The sequence below is a fragment of the Aristolochia californica genome, unplaced genomic scaffold (genome assembly GCF_029961685.1).
Source record: "Aristolochia californica isolate CCGP_79_NKW_82.1479 unplaced genomic scaffold, dmAriCali1.0.hap1 SCAF_7, whole genome shotgun sequence".
NCBI classification, from domain to species: Eukaryota; Viridiplantae; Streptophyta; class Magnoliopsida; order Piperales; family Aristolochiaceae; genus Aristolochia; species Aristolochia californica.
In genome coordinates, this window is record NW_027182268.1 from 1,108,521 (window position 1) to 1,125,616 (window position 17,096).

General features: G+C 37.9%; 2 protein-coding genes across 5 annotated transcripts; one reads left to right on the forward strand and one right to left on the reverse strand.

Moving 5' to 3' along the window:
* The first annotated feature begins 9,925 nt into the window (after positions 1 to 9,925).
* Positions 9,926 to 10,954, forward strand: LOC137937728 (zinc finger protein WIP6-like). Its single transcript, XM_068782858.1, has 2 exons — positions 9,926 to 10,289; positions 10,424 to 10,954. The coding sequence occupies exons 1-2, from the start codon at positions 9,963 to 9,965 to the stop codon at positions 10,892 to 10,894; spliced, it is 798 nt and encodes a 265-aa protein (XP_068638959.1). The 5' UTR covers positions 9,926 to 9,962; the 3' UTR covers positions 10,895 to 10,954.
* Positions 10,955 to 12,862: 1,908 nt separating this feature from the next.
* Positions 12,863 to 16,552, reverse strand: LOC137937565 (uncharacterized). 4 transcript variants are annotated; one of them, XM_068782645.1, is made up of 9 exons: positions 16,277 to 16,552; positions 16,089 to 16,188; positions 15,893 to 16,018; positions 15,652 to 15,810; positions 15,019 to 15,134; positions 14,737 to 14,928; positions 14,557 to 14,647; positions 13,643 to 13,751; positions 12,863 to 13,026 (listed from the first exon to the last, which is right to left on the reverse strand). In XM_068782645.1, exons 1-8 carry the CDS (start codon positions 16,420 to 16,422, stop codon positions 13,668 to 13,670), a joined length of 1,014 nt encoding a protein of 337 aa, XP_068638746.1. In that variant the 5' UTR covers positions 16,423 to 16,552; the 3' UTR covers positions 12,863 to 13,026; positions 13,643 to 13,667. The 4 variants fall into 4 exon arrangements, with proteins under 4 accessions (XP_068638746.1, XP_068638744.1, XP_068638748.1 ...); XM_068782643.1 differs by lacking the exon at positions 12,863 to 13,026 and having other exon boundaries at positions 13,169 to 13,751; XM_068782647.1 differs by lacking the exons at positions 12,863 to 13,026; positions 16,277 to 16,552 and having other exon boundaries at positions 13,169 to 13,751; positions 15,893 to 15,993; positions 16,089 to 16,165.
* Positions 16,553 to 17,096: the final 544 nt, after the last annotated feature.

The window sequence follows — 17,096 nt, forward strand, 5'->3', positions numbered from 1 at the left end:
AAAGCGCATGATTGTCGACTCCCTTTTTCTCAATTATTTTCCTTCCCTCCCGTTTTGGTAAAATCTAATAAAACCTAAATAGAGTCATTAGAACCATATTAGTGTAAAATCAAAGTTTTAAAACCCGACCCAGCTGCGGTCCTGTTTCTGTTGGCGACTAAACAACTCAAACAAGTGACGAGTCCGATCGAACCCAGCTTCACGAGGGTTAATACTCTGTTGAATCGGTTACCATGCAACTTCGTTACCTTTGGCCAGGAAGGAGAGCGGAAGCCCTTCCTCACAACTCGTTCTTCCGCGGGGAAGAGCCGGGACCTGTCCCCTGAGTGCGTACAGAGTAATAACAAGGAGTACATACAGCACAATCCTAGGGATTTCCGCTGAAAAACATGTTAAGAGGAGAAGAATTTAAGGTATCGCTAATCGTATTCGTATTTGCATGCAGCTAATTTTGAAAACATGTAGAAAGGAGAAGAATTTAAGATATTACTAATCGTATTTGCTGGCGGCTGATTTTGAAGATGATCCCAGATCAAGTCCGTGGAGTTGGGATTAACGAAATAGAAAGAATTATTTTTAAGTCCGTGGAGCACAACGATAGCAGCAAACAATGGCTTTTGGGGAACTGATTCTGTGGTCATTTTCAGTAGTTCTGTGCAAGGATTTGGACTTCGAAAAAATGGCTTCGTTGGCATGGAATGGAAGAAGATAGTAGAAGAAAGCAAGTCAAGAAGGGCTGATAACTAGAGAAGATGGAGCCCTTTCGAAAGAAGGGGGCTGGCTCAGCGGTTTAACCACTTAAGCTTGCTGGATCAGCCTGTACATCACTGTGATCCGAGCTTTACTTCTTTCAGTCCCGGAAAGAGACCAATTACGATTGAATCACACAGGGTCTGATAACACTGTCGTTAGCATATTAAAATAGCCCCACTTTCATGAATATTAACAAACTACTAACATAGCTCTTATTATATATAATATACTTATCTTTAAAGTAACAATAAGAGAATATTAATGTCATTGAAGTTTGACCATATCTTGTAATAATCCCCTTCAAAACTGGTGGTGAGAAGACATCATATATGCCCAAAGAACTTTTGAGTTGACTGATTTTGTGAGTATATTAGCAAGTTGATTGAGAGAAGACACATGTGTAAGAGATATAATTCTTGCCTACATTTTCTCTGATGAAGTGACAATCCACCTCAATATGTTTAGTTCTCTCATAAAATATCGGGTTGGAAGCAATGTGGATAGCAACTTGACTATCAGAGTGGAGTTCCATCTCTCCTTCGTTGTTGAAATCCAACTTTCCTAAGGGGGATTTAACCCATAATAGTTCACTTACTGCATGTTTCATAGCTCTATATTAAGCTTCAACACTGGATCTTGTAATTACATTTTATTTTTTACTCCTCCAGTTCACCAAGCTGCCTCCAACTAGAGTACAATTTCCTAAAGTGGACTTTCTGTCATCCGAAGATCCAACCCAAACTACATCAGTGAAGCCTTCAATTTTGACGTGTCCATGGCACTTGTATAGAAGTCCTTGTCGTGGAGACTTTTTTAAATATCTAAGAATCTTTTCTAATGCTTACCAATGAGACATCTAGGATCTGTGCATGTGTTGACTAACTACACTAACCCCAAAGGAAATATCTGACATAGTCATAGTTGTTAAGTTGTGGAGCCTAATCAACACCTTACGCTGAGTCGGTACGCAGATCGACCTTCGCGGTAAGGTCGTCGTGGGGGTTGGAAGGGGGGCGGAGCTTTGAAAGGTCCACGATATATTGATTATTGTTTTATTAAAATCAGTTTGAGGATTTCACTCTTGTATTGCGGTTGCCCTAGTTTTTCTCTTTATATTTGGGGCACTGCTATTAGGGTTTATCATTTGACGAAGCAACTTGAGTTGCGGCTCGAGATAGATTAGAGAAAAGCACCTATAAGTGTATGTAATTTCTCTTGTAACTATTTCATCTTTATAGGGGATTACTGTAGCGGTGAAATACAAGACGTATAAATCTTGTTGTACATTCGTGTTTGTTTTTTCTTCTTCTACATTATTATTGCTCTCATTAGTTTGGAATTAGACAATAGTAAAATAAATTAGCCTCCCAACTAACCTTTCATACTTGCCCACTGAAACATCTTTTCTAGAACCAACACATAATTTTGTATTTGTATCCATGGGGGTGTTTGTAGGACTACATCCCAACATTCATGTGTCTCTGAGTAAGTCAAGTACATATTTCATTTGTGTTAGAATAATGTCATATCTTGATTAAAGAACTTCAATGCCAAGAAAGTATTTTAGGAATCTCAAGTCTTTTGTCTTGAATTCACTGCAAATTTTGTGCTTAATTTGATTAATGTTGTTCATATCCTTACCTGTCAAGTTAAAATCATCAACATATATTACAAGTAGACCCCACACTGATGTTAGTATGCTTAACAAAGACAAAGTGATCTAAAGAGTACCACGTGAACCCACAATGGAGCATAACTTGACTAAACTTGTCAAACCAAACTCGTGGAGATTGCTTTAGGTCATATAAAGATTTCTATAAACGGCATACCAACTCCTAAAGCACATAACTAGGTGGTTGCTTCATATATATTTCCTTAATAATATCACCATTGAGGAAGGAATTTTTTACATCGAGCTGAAAAACTGACCACCAAGAGTTCTCGACAAGAGAGAGTAAAGTTGTACTGAATTAAGCTTGGCGACAGGTGTAAACATCTCCTCATAGTCAATCTTGTAGCATTGAGTGTAGCCTTTAGCCACTAGTGAGGCTTTAAGGTGCCCCATAGAACCATCTGAATGATACTTCACAGTAAAAGTTCACTTAAAACCCACCAGTTGTTTATTAGAGGGAAGTGGAACCAGTTGTTGGGTGTGTTTTACATAAAGAGCTGTCATTTCTTCATCCATAAACGTTTTCCATCTTATATTCTGGAGGGCCTTCTAATAAGACTAAGGAATAGAAGTAGAGGAAATAGAAGCAAGATATTGACAACAAGATGGTGAGAGGCGGTGAGTAGATACAAAGTAAGATAAGGGAAAATATACTTATTTTGAGATAAATAATCTGATAGACTTCAGACTCTATAATCTATCCGAACTGAATACTCTTTCTTCTTTGGTCAGCATGAAAATTGACTCTTCCGAGATCATTATCTCCATCTGAAGACCTTAGATTGAGAATTGGTTGTATAGTCAATAAAATAGACTTAAAAAATTATTTTAATATATAATTCTACATATGAAGTCTCGTTCTTGAAGGCATAAAATAACTCAAAATTTGAAGCTTTCTGCTGTTGTAAGAAACTTTTCTGTTGTTTGACCTTTGTTGCTTCATATGTTGATTTTTTATTCTAGAAAAATCTGATTTCAAAGATTGTTTTGGAGTTTGAAACTAAATTCAAATATATTTCCAACGGTATATAATTTTCAATATGGAACATGTGTTAAGAGAGTAAAACATCTAATAAAAACAAGAATGGGGAAAGAAATACTTAAGGAAAAACGAGAAACTCCTCTCTTATTTTATTTTTTCTTTTTCTTTTTCTTTTTTCTTTTTTCTCTCTTCTTCTTCTTCTTCTTCCTCCTCCCCTTATTCTCTATCTTCTTCTCCTTTTCTATCTCAGATCTTTCCCCACTCTAATACCATGTTGAAAATTAGGATTCCATGATGTATAATCACAGTATAAGAGGATTAAGGAGTGATGAGGAGAAGAAGAGTTGTGGATAGAATTTTTTAGCAGGAGAAGAGGAAAAATGATGAATTTTGAGAAAAGAGGATGAATAATAGGGCTATGGACTTAGTCCAAACCCTTCCCCTTAACTTGTATTTATATATATATAATACTAATATTATAAGAATACCTTTCACCCTAGTAAGAGTGAATAAGAGACATAAATCATAAATTAATTACATCAATGCCACCCTAATTACATCATATCTTCCAGCATTTAGATGGGTAAACCTCCTTTTGTTGAGTCTTTTATCTCAACCACTTTTGTCAATTATGAAATTATTTTTTCAGCCCCTAAAAAGTCCCTCAAATTGTGGGGAGTTCAATTTTTCCTTTTGGAAACTTGTCTCTTTTTTTATGGCTAGAATTCCTTCTTGAATTAAGGTATTTCCTTTTGAGTTCCTTGTACTCTTTTAGGGAAATTTCACAAATTAAAACCCATTTTTTGTGAGTTGTTCCTTTTTTCCTTTTGGAAGCGACTTTGAACTACTTAAATATTGTCTAGGTATTGAAGTCCTACGGTCCAAACATGGGATTATATTATCTCAAATGAAGCTTGATCTACTAGAGGACTCAAAAATGATAGGGTGTAGACTAGTAGAAACCCCTATGGATTCAAATACAAAATTATCTACATGCACTGGAGAAGATGTGGATATCGAAAAATATCAAAGACTCCTGGGAAAACTCATTTATCTCCGTGTAACAAGGTCGGATATATCATATAAAGTAAGTGTGGTGAGTCAATGCAAGCACAAACCACAACATAATCATTGGCAAACACTAGAAAGAATATTGTGATAGTTAAAAAGGAGCTCCAAGAAGAGGGCTTCTCTTTAACAACCATGGTCACTTAAACATAGAAGGGTTCTCAAATGCAAACTGGGCCGGATCCTTGGATGACAGAAAATTTACTTCAAGATATTGTTCAATAGTTAGAGGGAACTTGGTTATATGGAGAAGCAACAAGCAAAATGTAGTTATAAGGTCAAGTGCAGAAGCAGAATACAGGGTCATGGCACACACAGTTAGTGAGCTTCTATGGATCAGAGCCCTTCTCACTGAACTGGGATTCTATAAAGATGCTCCTATGGATCTGCATTACGATAATCAAACGACGATTCATATTACCTCAAATCCGGTCTTCCACGAGAGAACAAAGCACATTGAGGTGGACTCCTACTTTATACGAGAGAAATTCCAAGTCAACATATTATCTCTCAAACATATCTCCTCATAAGGGCAAGTTGCAAATATTCTCACTAAACCAGTCACTCATAAAATCTTGTCCACCATCTGCAGCAAGTTGGGCATCTACAATGTTTTCACACTCCAAGCTTGAGGGGGAGTGCTAGAAGGTGGGACCAAACCCACCATGCCCACATGAGGTGGCAGGATGAATCACCACATGAGGTGACATGATGAGTCATCACATGAGGTGGAATCCTCAACAAATGAGTTGGAAGATTTGGCAATCTTCCTTGATTAATGTAATTAATTGATCTTATTTTGATTGATGTAATTTAGTTAATCATGATTGATGTAATTTTGAATCCTAATTGATTGAGAAGTTTCTCTAAATATGTAATGGAAATAATATAAATAGGGGTCTTGGTTTGAAGACTTCAATCAAGCTCTCCTTTTCTCAAATTCGTGGAAGAATCTCTCTCATAGCCTAAGGTCTCTCTTCTCCCTTTTCTCTTCTCTCCTCTCTACCTGAGCTCTCTCTCTCCCTCTCTTTGCTTTTTTCTTCTCTTCTCTCTCCCCTCTCTTCTCCCTCTCTTATCTTGTTCGAGGTTTCAAGCATTGTGTCCTAAATTCTACAAATTCAAAGTTCATATGGAAGAAGAACTTATCTTTAGGAGGAAGACACCAGCCATGGTTGATTAGCCATGGTTTTTCCTTCAATAAGTTCAATCTCCTCCAAAGGAATGATTGTGAACAACTTTCAAATAAGGCTTTAGATTATTAGCTTTGATGCCATGTTGATTTATAGGACCCTCTTCACGTAATTACAAAGGTCTAAGAGAAGAGGGAAGAGGGAAGAGGGAAGAAGAGAAGAGCAAAGGAAAGAGAGAGCCCAAACTCATGCAAAGAGCAGGAGAAAAATTTGAAGGAGAGAAAGAAGCAAGGAAAGAATTTGAGCCAAGAGAAAGAGGTTTGAATGTTGTATTAATAATTTTGGGAAGGTGTTTAGAATGAGCCTTTGGGTAACATGATTTAAAATGAAAAACACATAAGATGATGTACACCAACTTGTATAGTTACAATTATATATCATCTCTATGTAAGTTCTCCTTATTTACTAGTCATAACATCCCTATACATGGGTGACATTTTAACAATTTCGAACCCTAACTTAGGGTTTTAAGAACTTTGAGTAAAAAAAACCCTAAACACCATTAACTTGAGACCAACAACCAACAAAAAAATTTGAAAACATAATGGGGGATTTATGACTGCCACAACTTTATTTTTGAGAGCAAATAGGCATGCAACCAAAACTGCTACCTTTCAGCCCTTATATATGCACCAAAACGAATTCTTACGAGTTGAAACAAAACTAAAATTGAAGAACCAACAAGGAGGCTTAAAAACCAGAACTAATCAAGAGTCTTCCTAGAATTTTTTTCAGCACTTGCTTCCTTCAATGGCTGATTGTAGGTGCCTCCTCCCATAATTCTTTGCTGAAGTTTAGGGCAACTTAATAAAATCCTAGAATCCATGCTCTGATACCATATTAGATTCTAGGGCTTCATGCCTAAAAAGGTTTAGAATAGAAGAGGAGGAAAGAGAACAAGAAAAGAAGGAGAGAAGAACCTTAGAGAAGGAGAGCACGAGTATGAGAAGAGAGAGACGATTGGGGTTTCATACAGACGAGCTCGGGTCTATGAGCATACCCTCCCAACACTTCTTATTTATATTGATCCATAGAAATCCTAATACATGATAATAAGAAAAAAGAAATTAAAACACTTAATTATATGATATGCTATTATTACTTCTTCAACATGCAAAAATCCAACAAAGATTCAGGCGAACTTGAGATTTGAGGTGTTGGGAGGATGACAAAATTGTGGCAAAGTGACTTCTTGTTGCAAGTTTTGTGACAATTTAGGCAAAAAAAATCTGGTATTTTATAAACTGACAAGTAATACTCAAACAAGATCATGATGCTTGTTGTTATCTCCACAAAAAGAAAAATTATTATAGATAATGTACAATGCTATAGGTGGTTTCATGTATATAATAAATGAGGTCTCTTGTATTTGGTGTGTAGGAGTTTGAGTGTGTGAAGTTTTCTTTTACCGAGTTCGAGTGTGTATACCTTATACGGTGTGATCTTATGTGGGGTTTGTATGATATTTGTTGGTGGAAACAAAGATTGCTGCAAAAAAAAGAAAAAATTTAAAGTAACAATGGATCCAAATAACTAAAGTGTTTATAATGCTCAAATGTGACATTCCTAGAAACAATTCGAAAGAGATAGATGGCAAACCAAAAATGAAACGACATCAACCTTATTAGCATATAAATAACCAATGAGAATATGGAGCCACCGTTCAATTATTCGTATCCAATTGACGATGAGAAGTGAGATGGATTACTTTGTAATTTATTTAAGTAATCCCATCCATGGTCGAGTATAGTCGTCACATTGAACAAGCAAGGACGTGGGAATCCATAAAGAATTTAGATGAGCACGCGGAGAAAGGAGTGAACATCTGCGATCCCTATGAGTGGAAGAGAAGGTATATCGATAAGAGGAGGCATCGGTAGCTGTAAAGAAAATGGTAAAAGGGGGTCGCCTTTCCAACGTTTCAAGGGAGGGAGACAGAGTATGGTCATAAGAATCACTCGCACGCACGGGAGGAAGCATGCAATGCTAGACACGAGAAATCATGTCAGGGGTGTCTCCCTGTGACTCCAGAAAAGAGAACAGACACAGAAAAGAGAAAGAGGTCAGCAATTTCTGCTTCTGCTGGGTCGTAAAACCCATTCCTAGATCATCACCTTTTCACAGTCTCTTCCTGCTCTTCACATAACGACAATACCTTAAGGTCATATAGCTGGTCAGACTCGCCAAAATCGTGTGGACAATAATAATGGAGGAAAAAACAATTGAGATCGCAGTAACGTGAGAAGATTAAAAAATAAAAAATATTTGCAAGCACGGGAGCTGCCTTTATATATCAATTATCAATGAACACCCCGTTTCCTATCGTTAACTATCAAAAGACATTGGGTAGTTGTTCTGCAGATACAATCTATTGTATGAGAAGTTCGAGATGTGTTCAGAGCCTAGATAGATTGTCTCTTTCTGTCTGAACCGAGAGGATTTATCGTGTATTTTTGTTCTTATCATCACTGTACCTCCTTATCTCCTCTGTCATTTACCTACCAAAAAGAACGCTGTATTATTAGCGTTTCTACACGAAGTAAGAGTCGAAGCTACTTTATCTGTGTCAAAATGAATTAATGGGTATAGTAGAAGAAAGGGGTAGAGCCCGGCAGGACTACTGGAAGCAGTCACGTCTAGTTTTCTCGGGGTCCCGCCTTTACCAGGATGGGAAGATGGGAGGCTCCATTTCCTGCAGGAGCCAGGACTGTCTGCTCCGTCCTTCGTAAGGAGCTGTCTCATTTGACTAACGGGCATAACCCATTCTTTAAAACTACGATACAAAATGCAGATTACAGAAAGCCACAAAGTCACTTTTTTTTCCTTCAAAGAGATGCAGTAGTCCAGTATTATTACTTCATTTTGAAAAGAAGAAAGATTTAATATGTTCAATGGTATCTTAAGTTCTTTGCTGGGATATTAGACCAATTCAATACAGTCACATCAGAGGGCTGCAGTCGACTATCATTTGATGGGGTCCCATCACGTCATCTCCTGATTGGATCGTGAGGACCCATTTGTCAAAATGCAGGTTAATAAGGTCGAACTGGCAGAAGACTTTGATCTGTACTGTCGAGCTTCGCGTAAGAACTTAAGAAGAGTTCATCCTCTGTGTTAGATTTACTCCGATCTTTCGATTCTTTTTTTTTTTTAAATGTCAATTTTCACTTTCATTTTTGTTTTTTTGTTGTTTTTGCACCCACATACGTACACGATTCACTTCAAGCCAAAGAAAAAAGAAATCGAACAGAAGGTCCAGTCCCTCTTGGTTCTTCGAACGTTTTGGTTTTCTGTTCTTCCGGTAGATTGGGAGGCTTTGTTCAAATGTGATTCATAGCGAACGTGTGGAAGAGGTAAATAAAGAATTGAAATTCCTTGTTTGAAGAAGAACCAAGGATGATCTAACGGTAGAGATGAGTGACCTGAAGAATGTGAAACTCCGATGAAACACGAGGTTATGAATTCGAGCAAACACGAGTTCCTCGGTATTATAGTAGAGAATGGGTTATTCAATTCGTGAAGTTTAAGCAGGAAAATGCATTCCGTTTCCTCCGCATCCCAACGTAAACTTGTTGTTACTTACAAATCATACAGGCACAGGATAAAAAGACAAAGCTTCGAATAAATGTGAAACGCATAGAGATCAGTGAAGGGGAGACAGGAAGAGAGGAGGCAGTGGAATGGAGTTTTTTCAGAACGAAATCGGAGTGCCATAGCTCATGGCTAAATCCAGAGGGAAGCAATGAGCAAATGTGAAGGGAAACTCCTCGAGTGTCGAGCCCAGGAGAGAGAGAGAGAGAGAGGGTTCAGGGTTAAAAGGGAAAACTTTCGCTCTGAATTCCCCCATGCATGGCATGAGCCTCCCCTCTTTTGCCGCTACCTTGTCTACTCTTCTTCCATAAACGCCAAAACACGGTTCAATTTCCTTCGCTGCACGTGCAACTCTTCTTCTTTTCTTTCCTTTCCTTTTCTTTAAGATAATCAGATTGCCAAACACAATCTAACCGACCAACCAATCCTTCTATTTAAAATCCGTCACTCTTCAACCCTTTTTGTCTCAAGGCTCTTTTCTATCCGAACAGGTCTTCTATCCCCTCCAAAAGAAACAGGCTCTTTTTTTTTTTTTTTTTTTTTTTTTGTTATCTCACTTTGTCTCTCTGCAATATACATCTAAGCACCCACTCGTCGCTACCATCTTTGCTACAGTTTGCGCCTCACATCAAGATACCAACCTTCCTGTTCGTCTCTTTCTCTCTTCAACAGTGGTTGTCTCCTTCTCCAAATTCCTGCCGACACTATGTTCTCTTCTTCTATTGATGAAGACTCCGTTTTACTCTCTCTCCGCCCTCCTGGCCAGAGGCAGTCTTCTTCTCCACGCTCCTGTCGTATCGGGTCACAACGAGACTCTCATTCTCGCCAAACAGTCGGAACGTCTTTGGATGACGAAAGTAATGTCACAGTGGCTCTTCACATAGGCCCTCCCGGCAGCGCTTCTGCCAATTCGAGCGCCGGTGTAGCGGAGGGAAAGTATTGGATTCCCTCTCCCGCCCAGATCATGGTCGGCCCTGCGCAGTTTTCATGCATCGTCTGTAACAAGACCTTCAATCGGTATAATAATCTGCAGGTAACAGAACATTCTCCTCCTTCTCACGAGTCCATGACATGTAAACGGAAAACGAGCAACCCACTTTTTCTGTTCCTAATTTCCTAAAGAAATTCATGGGATGATTGATTGATTGTCGCCTTTGGTGTGTACAGATGCATTTGTGGGGGCATGGATCCCAATATAGGAAAGGACCGGAGTCCCTGCGGGGAGCAAAGCCGTCTTCTGCCATCCTGCGGTTACCATGTTACTGCTGCGCCCAAGGCTGCAAGAACAACATCGACCACCCGCGGTCGAAGCCATTGAAGGATTTTCGGACTCTTCAGACGCACTACAAGCGGAAGCATGGAGCAAAGCCCTTCAGCTGCAAGAAATGCGGGAAGGCATTTGCGGTTCGTGGGGACTGGCGGACCCATGAGAAGAACTGCGGGAAACTCTGGTTCTGCATTTGCGGGTCTGACTTCAAGCACAAGAGGTCTCTCAAAGATCACGTCCGGGCGTTCGGCGTCGGTCATGCTCCTCACGGCGTGGAATCCTGCGATGACGAAGAGGAGGAGGATGACGACGATGAAGTTTACACTCATCAAGGAAACGGGGGATGCGTCTCTTCCCTGTATTACTGTTGATATGATTTAGTAATGTAAACGACTTAATGACTTCCAAGTAGCTGATCGAAGAACCACTTTAGATTTTTATGACTGTGACTCTGTGAGAGAGAGAGAGAAAAGTGGACTCGATTAGGTGGTAGATATGAATCATATGATATTCAAAGGGGTGGAAGTTTTCAGGAGAATCTGAGAGTCGACTGAGACTACATACTGTTGTCACCTGCACGCATTGGTTACGTTCACTCGTACAGACACCCTCTGTCCGTTTCTCTCCTTCATGTACTCTCTACTCTCTCCCTTCTGCATTTACGTTTCTGGGAGTAGGGGACGCATTGTTTGGACTATGGAAGCTCCACTGCCACTTCCACTAATACTTCCTCCAACTTTTGTCAGGATGACAGTGCCCCTCTACTTTTGGGGTTTCACCCCTTACAGTTACTGAGTAAAGTTTCAGAAGCTTTCAGGTAAATCTCAGAAATATTAATGGCGTCATTGCATCGAACAAAATAGCATGGAAAGCCTGCTTTACCTCTGGAAGGCGATCTAAGTAAAATCTGGCAGTAAAATATTGGGTTCAAACACGGATACAAGGAAGCACCCCCGTTGGTGAGGACTCAGAAACGAAATAGCAGAGGCTGTAGTTCAGAAATCGTATGGGTTGCAGCAGTCTGCTCAGTGGTTTTGATGGCGTTGCTCGCCTATTTCAAGTAATGGGTCGTAACAACGGAAGTAGAGAAGCCTGTTTCTCCATTCTCCCATGCCTCTGTTTACCAATTACAATTCAAAAGTGAAGTGCATCATAATATTGTCAAAGTAGCCATCTTGTCCATTTGTCTCTTCTGTCCTTCCATAATTTGTTCTCGCGTTCTCTTATACCAAATTCATAAGGAAATTTTACTAAATTACCCTTTTAAAAATAAATATTAAAAAATATCTCATTTTTAAACTTAATATAAAAATATTAACAAATGAATAAATTAATGCACGTCACTTAACATGTCATCACATTGCCATGTCACTTGACACATCCTCACATCACCATGTCATTATAGACATGTCATCATATCTTTTTTCTTCAATTTTCCTTAAGTTCTTTTGTAATTTAAAAATATTTTAAAAACATCAATTTTTTATTTTAAAAATCTTACATATTTCATTACATTCTATTTTATATAAAAATATAAAATTATTTTATTAATTATTTTAAAAAATCTAATGTAATTAATACCTTATATTATCGATTTAAGATATTTAATTTAATACAATATTTAAAAAAAATATTTGGTTTGAAAAAAAATTATTGGTACATGTTTTGTTACCTTCTTTTTATAATAACAAAATATAAAATTTGTATATTAATTAATTAAAAAATCATATTTTTACCTATTTAATACCTTTCATTATCAATTTAAGGTATTTTATAATTTATAAAATATATTATATCTTTTTTTCAAATATCGTATTTGTCAATACACGTTTTATTACCTTCTATTTACAATAATAAAATATAAAATTAATATTTTTAATTAATTATCATACTAATTTAATATATTTTTATTATAAATACCAATTAATAAACATATACCAACAAATAAGACTTTTGAAAAATAAAATATTTTTATAATATTTTTTAATTAAAAAATATACTTCACCCTACTTTTTCACATTCTAAAATTCATTTTTTTATATCAAATTACTCAACATCATTCATCAATTACAATATTTATGCAAATCACTACAAATGTGTCTCTCACACAAACAATTTCACGAAAAAGTTAAGTACAACTCACTGCTCTAATACCAATTGTTAACGAATTACACCCACCCAAGTTCACATATAGCCACAATTATGATAAGTGTTATGCTATATACGAGAAATTAAAAAGGAAATATGTGAAGTAAATCAATTGTACAGGGAGAGCAAAGAACAATTTCTCCATATTAGAGATATCAATACAAGCTCCAATAAAAAATAAAAATAAAAAGAGTCAATAGATAGCTTACAAAAAAAGCTCAATATAGAAGTATTTACCTCCAAACCCCTTTTTCCTTCTTTTTTTCTTCCTCCCTCTTTCTTTCCACTTTTCTCTTCCTCGAACCTTCATTTTTAGGTTTTCCATGTTTGCACTTCTCTCTTTGGGTGGATCTATCTTTTAAAGAGAGAGAGATTAATATTGAAGAGAATATTTGAAGCTCATCATTGTGATTTTATTTGAGTTGAATGAGAGAGAGAAAAGAGAGACTGATGGATAGATTAAGAACTAGTTCTCTATCTCATTCAAATATCATATCCCACTTAAGTGGCCAACAATACATTCAGCAGACATTAATACCTAGAAAGAAATGATAAAACTGAAACCGATTGGCTTTTCAACTCGTGTTATTTTCAATTTGTAGATGAGTTACTTGAGCATTAGGGGCAAAAGGAGTATAGACTTCAGTTCATCTAAACAATAGATAGAATCAAACTTGGCCTCCAGTGATTTCTTGACCTGTCTCTTAACAATAGATTGATTAAGTTATTCATTCATGTGAGATCCACATGAATGGATAATACTGATTCTGTCTCATGCTGAGATGCAACCAATGAAACCCTTTGTAACACTAATTGCATCAGTGTTGGAGCAGATCGTAAACCTTCTTATGCAGTAAAATTGCCTCAGAATGGCAGACTGACTATTTAATTGAAGTTGTGTTAACTGTCAGCTTTGCAAATTTTCCACTCCCACAATAACAACACAAAATAGAAGAGATAAAGTGGTATACTTCGTAGTTTGTACAACCATGCGAGTCATGGAGATAATGGTATTTCCAGCGGTATGCCAGGCAGTGGTTCCAAAACCTGCACATCTGGAAGTTCTCTGGACAAAAGCACCTGTCCATTAAGCAAGTATCACTCATTTCCTCAAGCAATTCAAAATAAACTGTCTCCTCTTTAGCATAAAGGTTCAATTGCCACAATATCATCATAGATAGCGAAAGCAAAAGGCAGCTTGATACAGGACCAACAACAATTAAAGATACATACAAAGATTTGAGCTGAAACTCGACCCATCGTACAACACCCAGCACACATAAGTGAATGAGACATTTTTCATGGCTAGGAATACTCCTATTAGAGCACAGATTAAATAAAGGCTCACCAAACTGGTGTCAAGTTTCTGAAAATCCATGTCTCGGCTTATAAATCATCCCATATTAGGCCCTTTTAAGTCCATTACATCTCCAGTAACACAGCAAATCAAGAATGGAACCTCCAAATATAATCTAACTAGAGAAAAGGGAACTAAGTCATTAGCCACGTCTAAAGACACAAGTATTCAGTCTCTGGCAAAGCAATCAGTCATACTTTTCTGGTCCTCATTTGTTTAAAAAGAGGACATACAGATTGTGCAGGAAGGAAAAATATGCAAACAGGTTAAAGCTCGGCTCAAATATTCCCTAATGCACACTTTTTGAAATATAAACAAATTGTATGATGGTATATTATCTAATGTCTACATAAAACAGTCTACATGATCTAGAGCTACCAGTGTCGGTGGTTCTTCTTATAATTACTTCCCTCGTTTATATTAATCATCCCGTTTCCTATTGAAAGAAACAACTTGGTATCCATGTTATCCATTTAATCATGTGTTTAAACAATATAAAATGGTTCCATATTAGTGATTCAATCTCACCTTAAATGATTCCACTGTTCCCTCAGACAAAATAATACGGGAGAGAAGCCCTTTGCTATCAAGATCTCCATTTTTCATTGGTACAACAAACCTGACAAGAAAGCAGAAAGATTTCTGAAATTCAGGAACACTTGGAATAAAATTATCTCATAGAAACAAATTCCAGTTTAAGTACTATACTTTGCTTGCAATAGCTTTGCGAGCCTAACAGCATCTTCCTGTCCAGAAACCAAAGTAAAAGATGGCAACAATTGCTTAATGACCGGTGTGATTACAACATCAGCCCTCTCCTTCTCCAAAAAAGTTTGGTTGTACACACAGTGTGGTTCATAGTAAAGAGTCAATTGACTTAGCTGACACTTGACGAGATACCTATAAAACATTTTACATTGGTTTAATAGATTAAATAAATAATGAGAGAGAAGATGAAGAACCAAGAAAGCATAGACAATAGAACTCAACCCATTCTCAGGGCGCTGCCAGGGAGGACCAAGCACTGGTCCTGCAGTAGCAGTAATTGTGACCTTTGAACTGTCCTTCTCTAGTTCAAAACTTTGACCAGGTTCCAAATATGAGACCTGGAAATACAGATAACTTAGTTCAGATCAGGAAATTAGAGAAACTCAACAGACTTATCCACCAGCCCCAATGAGGCTGTTAAACAGAGTATTAAACTTGCTGCAGATCAAGTTGGTTCCAGCCGATCATGTGTTGCCAAATTGAGAAGCCATAATAAGGATGAGACTGAAACCAAATGAGAAAAGAGATGAAAGCTGACATGAACAAAGAAAGTGAGAAAAAATTTTGATAGAAGGAAAAAGAAAGAGAAACTCTTGTTTAATTTGGTAAGGACACTCATACATTCCTTGAATTTTGCAGAGCTGGATCAATAAATAGTCAATGATATTCTTGTTGAGGAGATAAATATTCACAAAATCAAAACTCAAAGAGGACATTATATAAGGATTAAAATAGGGAATGGGAAAAAAGTGACTTTTCATAAAGTGCAGTAAGTTTCGTACTGGGCATTAGTACAAGTTATTACCATCCATCTCAGTTTCACTTAGATGTGATAAGGTGAAGTTTGAAACTTACACTGTCAAAAAGTGTGCGCAAGATAGGCTCTGCATTGGGAGTTGAGATCACTCGCAATCCTGGGAATTTCCGAGAGAGCGGCTTCAAAGTTCTCACATGACAGTGATCATCGAGGCTTTGGGTAATTAATAGACAATCAAGTTCAGGAAGAACATTAAGCTGACAGAGAAATCAATAATAAGAAAAACAATGCATCAAAGCTAAGGGGAACAATTGGGAATGGCAGCAGTTGGAAGAATACCTGGAAATCCTTCAAGACCTTCTTAGCTGCATCATAAAGCCAAGGAATTCCGAAGTCTAGATTGCCCACCAAGATTGGGTCGACCAAAATCTTCATCCCACCTACATCCCACAACCAACTATTTCCCTATGACACAGATACCTGGTTAACACACTCAAAACAAAATTACATTTAGATGAGAAGCTATAGCGCACACCTCTAAGTAAGTTAAAGCCATAGGGGCAGGAGCAGATGCTTCTAAACTAATCCCGTTCGTTTCAGAGACAAGGGCAGAGATCGGAGGACCCTGACAAAAGCTATCCAGCAGAAAAACAAAATTGATTAATGATCATAGAACTTCATGCTAACAAACTTTGACGAGAGAAGGAAAAGGAAAACAGATACCTGCGATGATGGAGCGACTTGACTTTTCTCGGAAAAAAACGGGTCGGGAGGTTCGACGGCAGTGAAGGAAATGGGGAGGAAATATTGGTTCTAGTCTTAGAGGTGATTTGGCTGCAATAGAGGAAAGAATTGCATTGGAGTGCCATGAATGCACCAGAAATGGAACGAAAACAGAGGCCAAGTACGTTCTATGCTGCAGATTTAAATTAAACTGTTCACAAATTGTGGGAACTCGCGAGCGTCGTTTCTTACTTCTCAGCCACTCGAGAATCCGAAATGAACTTCGGCATGTGGCGGAGAATGGAGATTCATTCTTTTACTTTTAGATGTTCTGGAAGGAGCCATTGGGTTCCGGGTTCGAAGCCCAATTAATTGCAGTTAGAGTTGGGTTTTGGGATTCGCCTGATTCGGTCCTCATTGGAATGTCTGCGTGCACAGACATCGAAATTCATTCACACCCGTCGAAAGTCAATTGAATCACTTGTCGAGACAGGATTACAGCGACCAACTTTGATATATTGCAATGAAAATGATTCGAGTCACCGAAAAACCAAGTGGAGAACGAGTGGCCCGAGAGAAAGTCCTACCACCTGTGTTGTTCGTCCGTACAGCACACCCCTCGCAAACTCATTCATGATGATGTATCGTGAGGTTTCCTCTCTCCACCATCCTTGCTTTCCCGTGTGGGTCCCGCGTATCTGTCATATATCAGCAACGGGAGGCCTTGATTCAACGTGATGCTCGCTCAGTGGGAGCTGCAAGAGGATAAGACATCTCTGTTGTGGAGTTTCAGTTGGACTATTCCCTTAGCCACTGTTAC

Bases quoted from the DNA above. Each gene is read 5' to 3' on its own strand.
- LOC137937728 (XM_068782858.1), top strand. From the start codon at position 9,963: ATGTTCTCTTCTTCTATTGATGAAGACTCCGTTTTACTCTCTCTCCGC. The intron at 10,290-10,423 runs GTAACAGAACAT...TGGTGTGTACAG, and splicing joins ATCGGTATAATAATCTGCAG to ATGCATTTGTGGGGGCATGG.
- LOC137937565 (XM_068782645.1), bottom strand. From the start codon at position 16,422: ATGGCACTCCAATGCAATTCTTTCCTCTATTGCAGCCAAATCACCTCT. The intron at 16,189-16,276 runs GTATCTGTTTTC...TCTGCTGGATAG, and splicing joins AAGTCGCTCCATCATCGCAG to CTTTTGTCAGGGTCCTCCGA. The intron at 14,648-14,736 runs GTATAGTACTTA...CTTTCTTGTCAG, and splicing joins GCAAAGCTATTGCAAGCAAA to GTTTGTTGTACCAATGAAAA.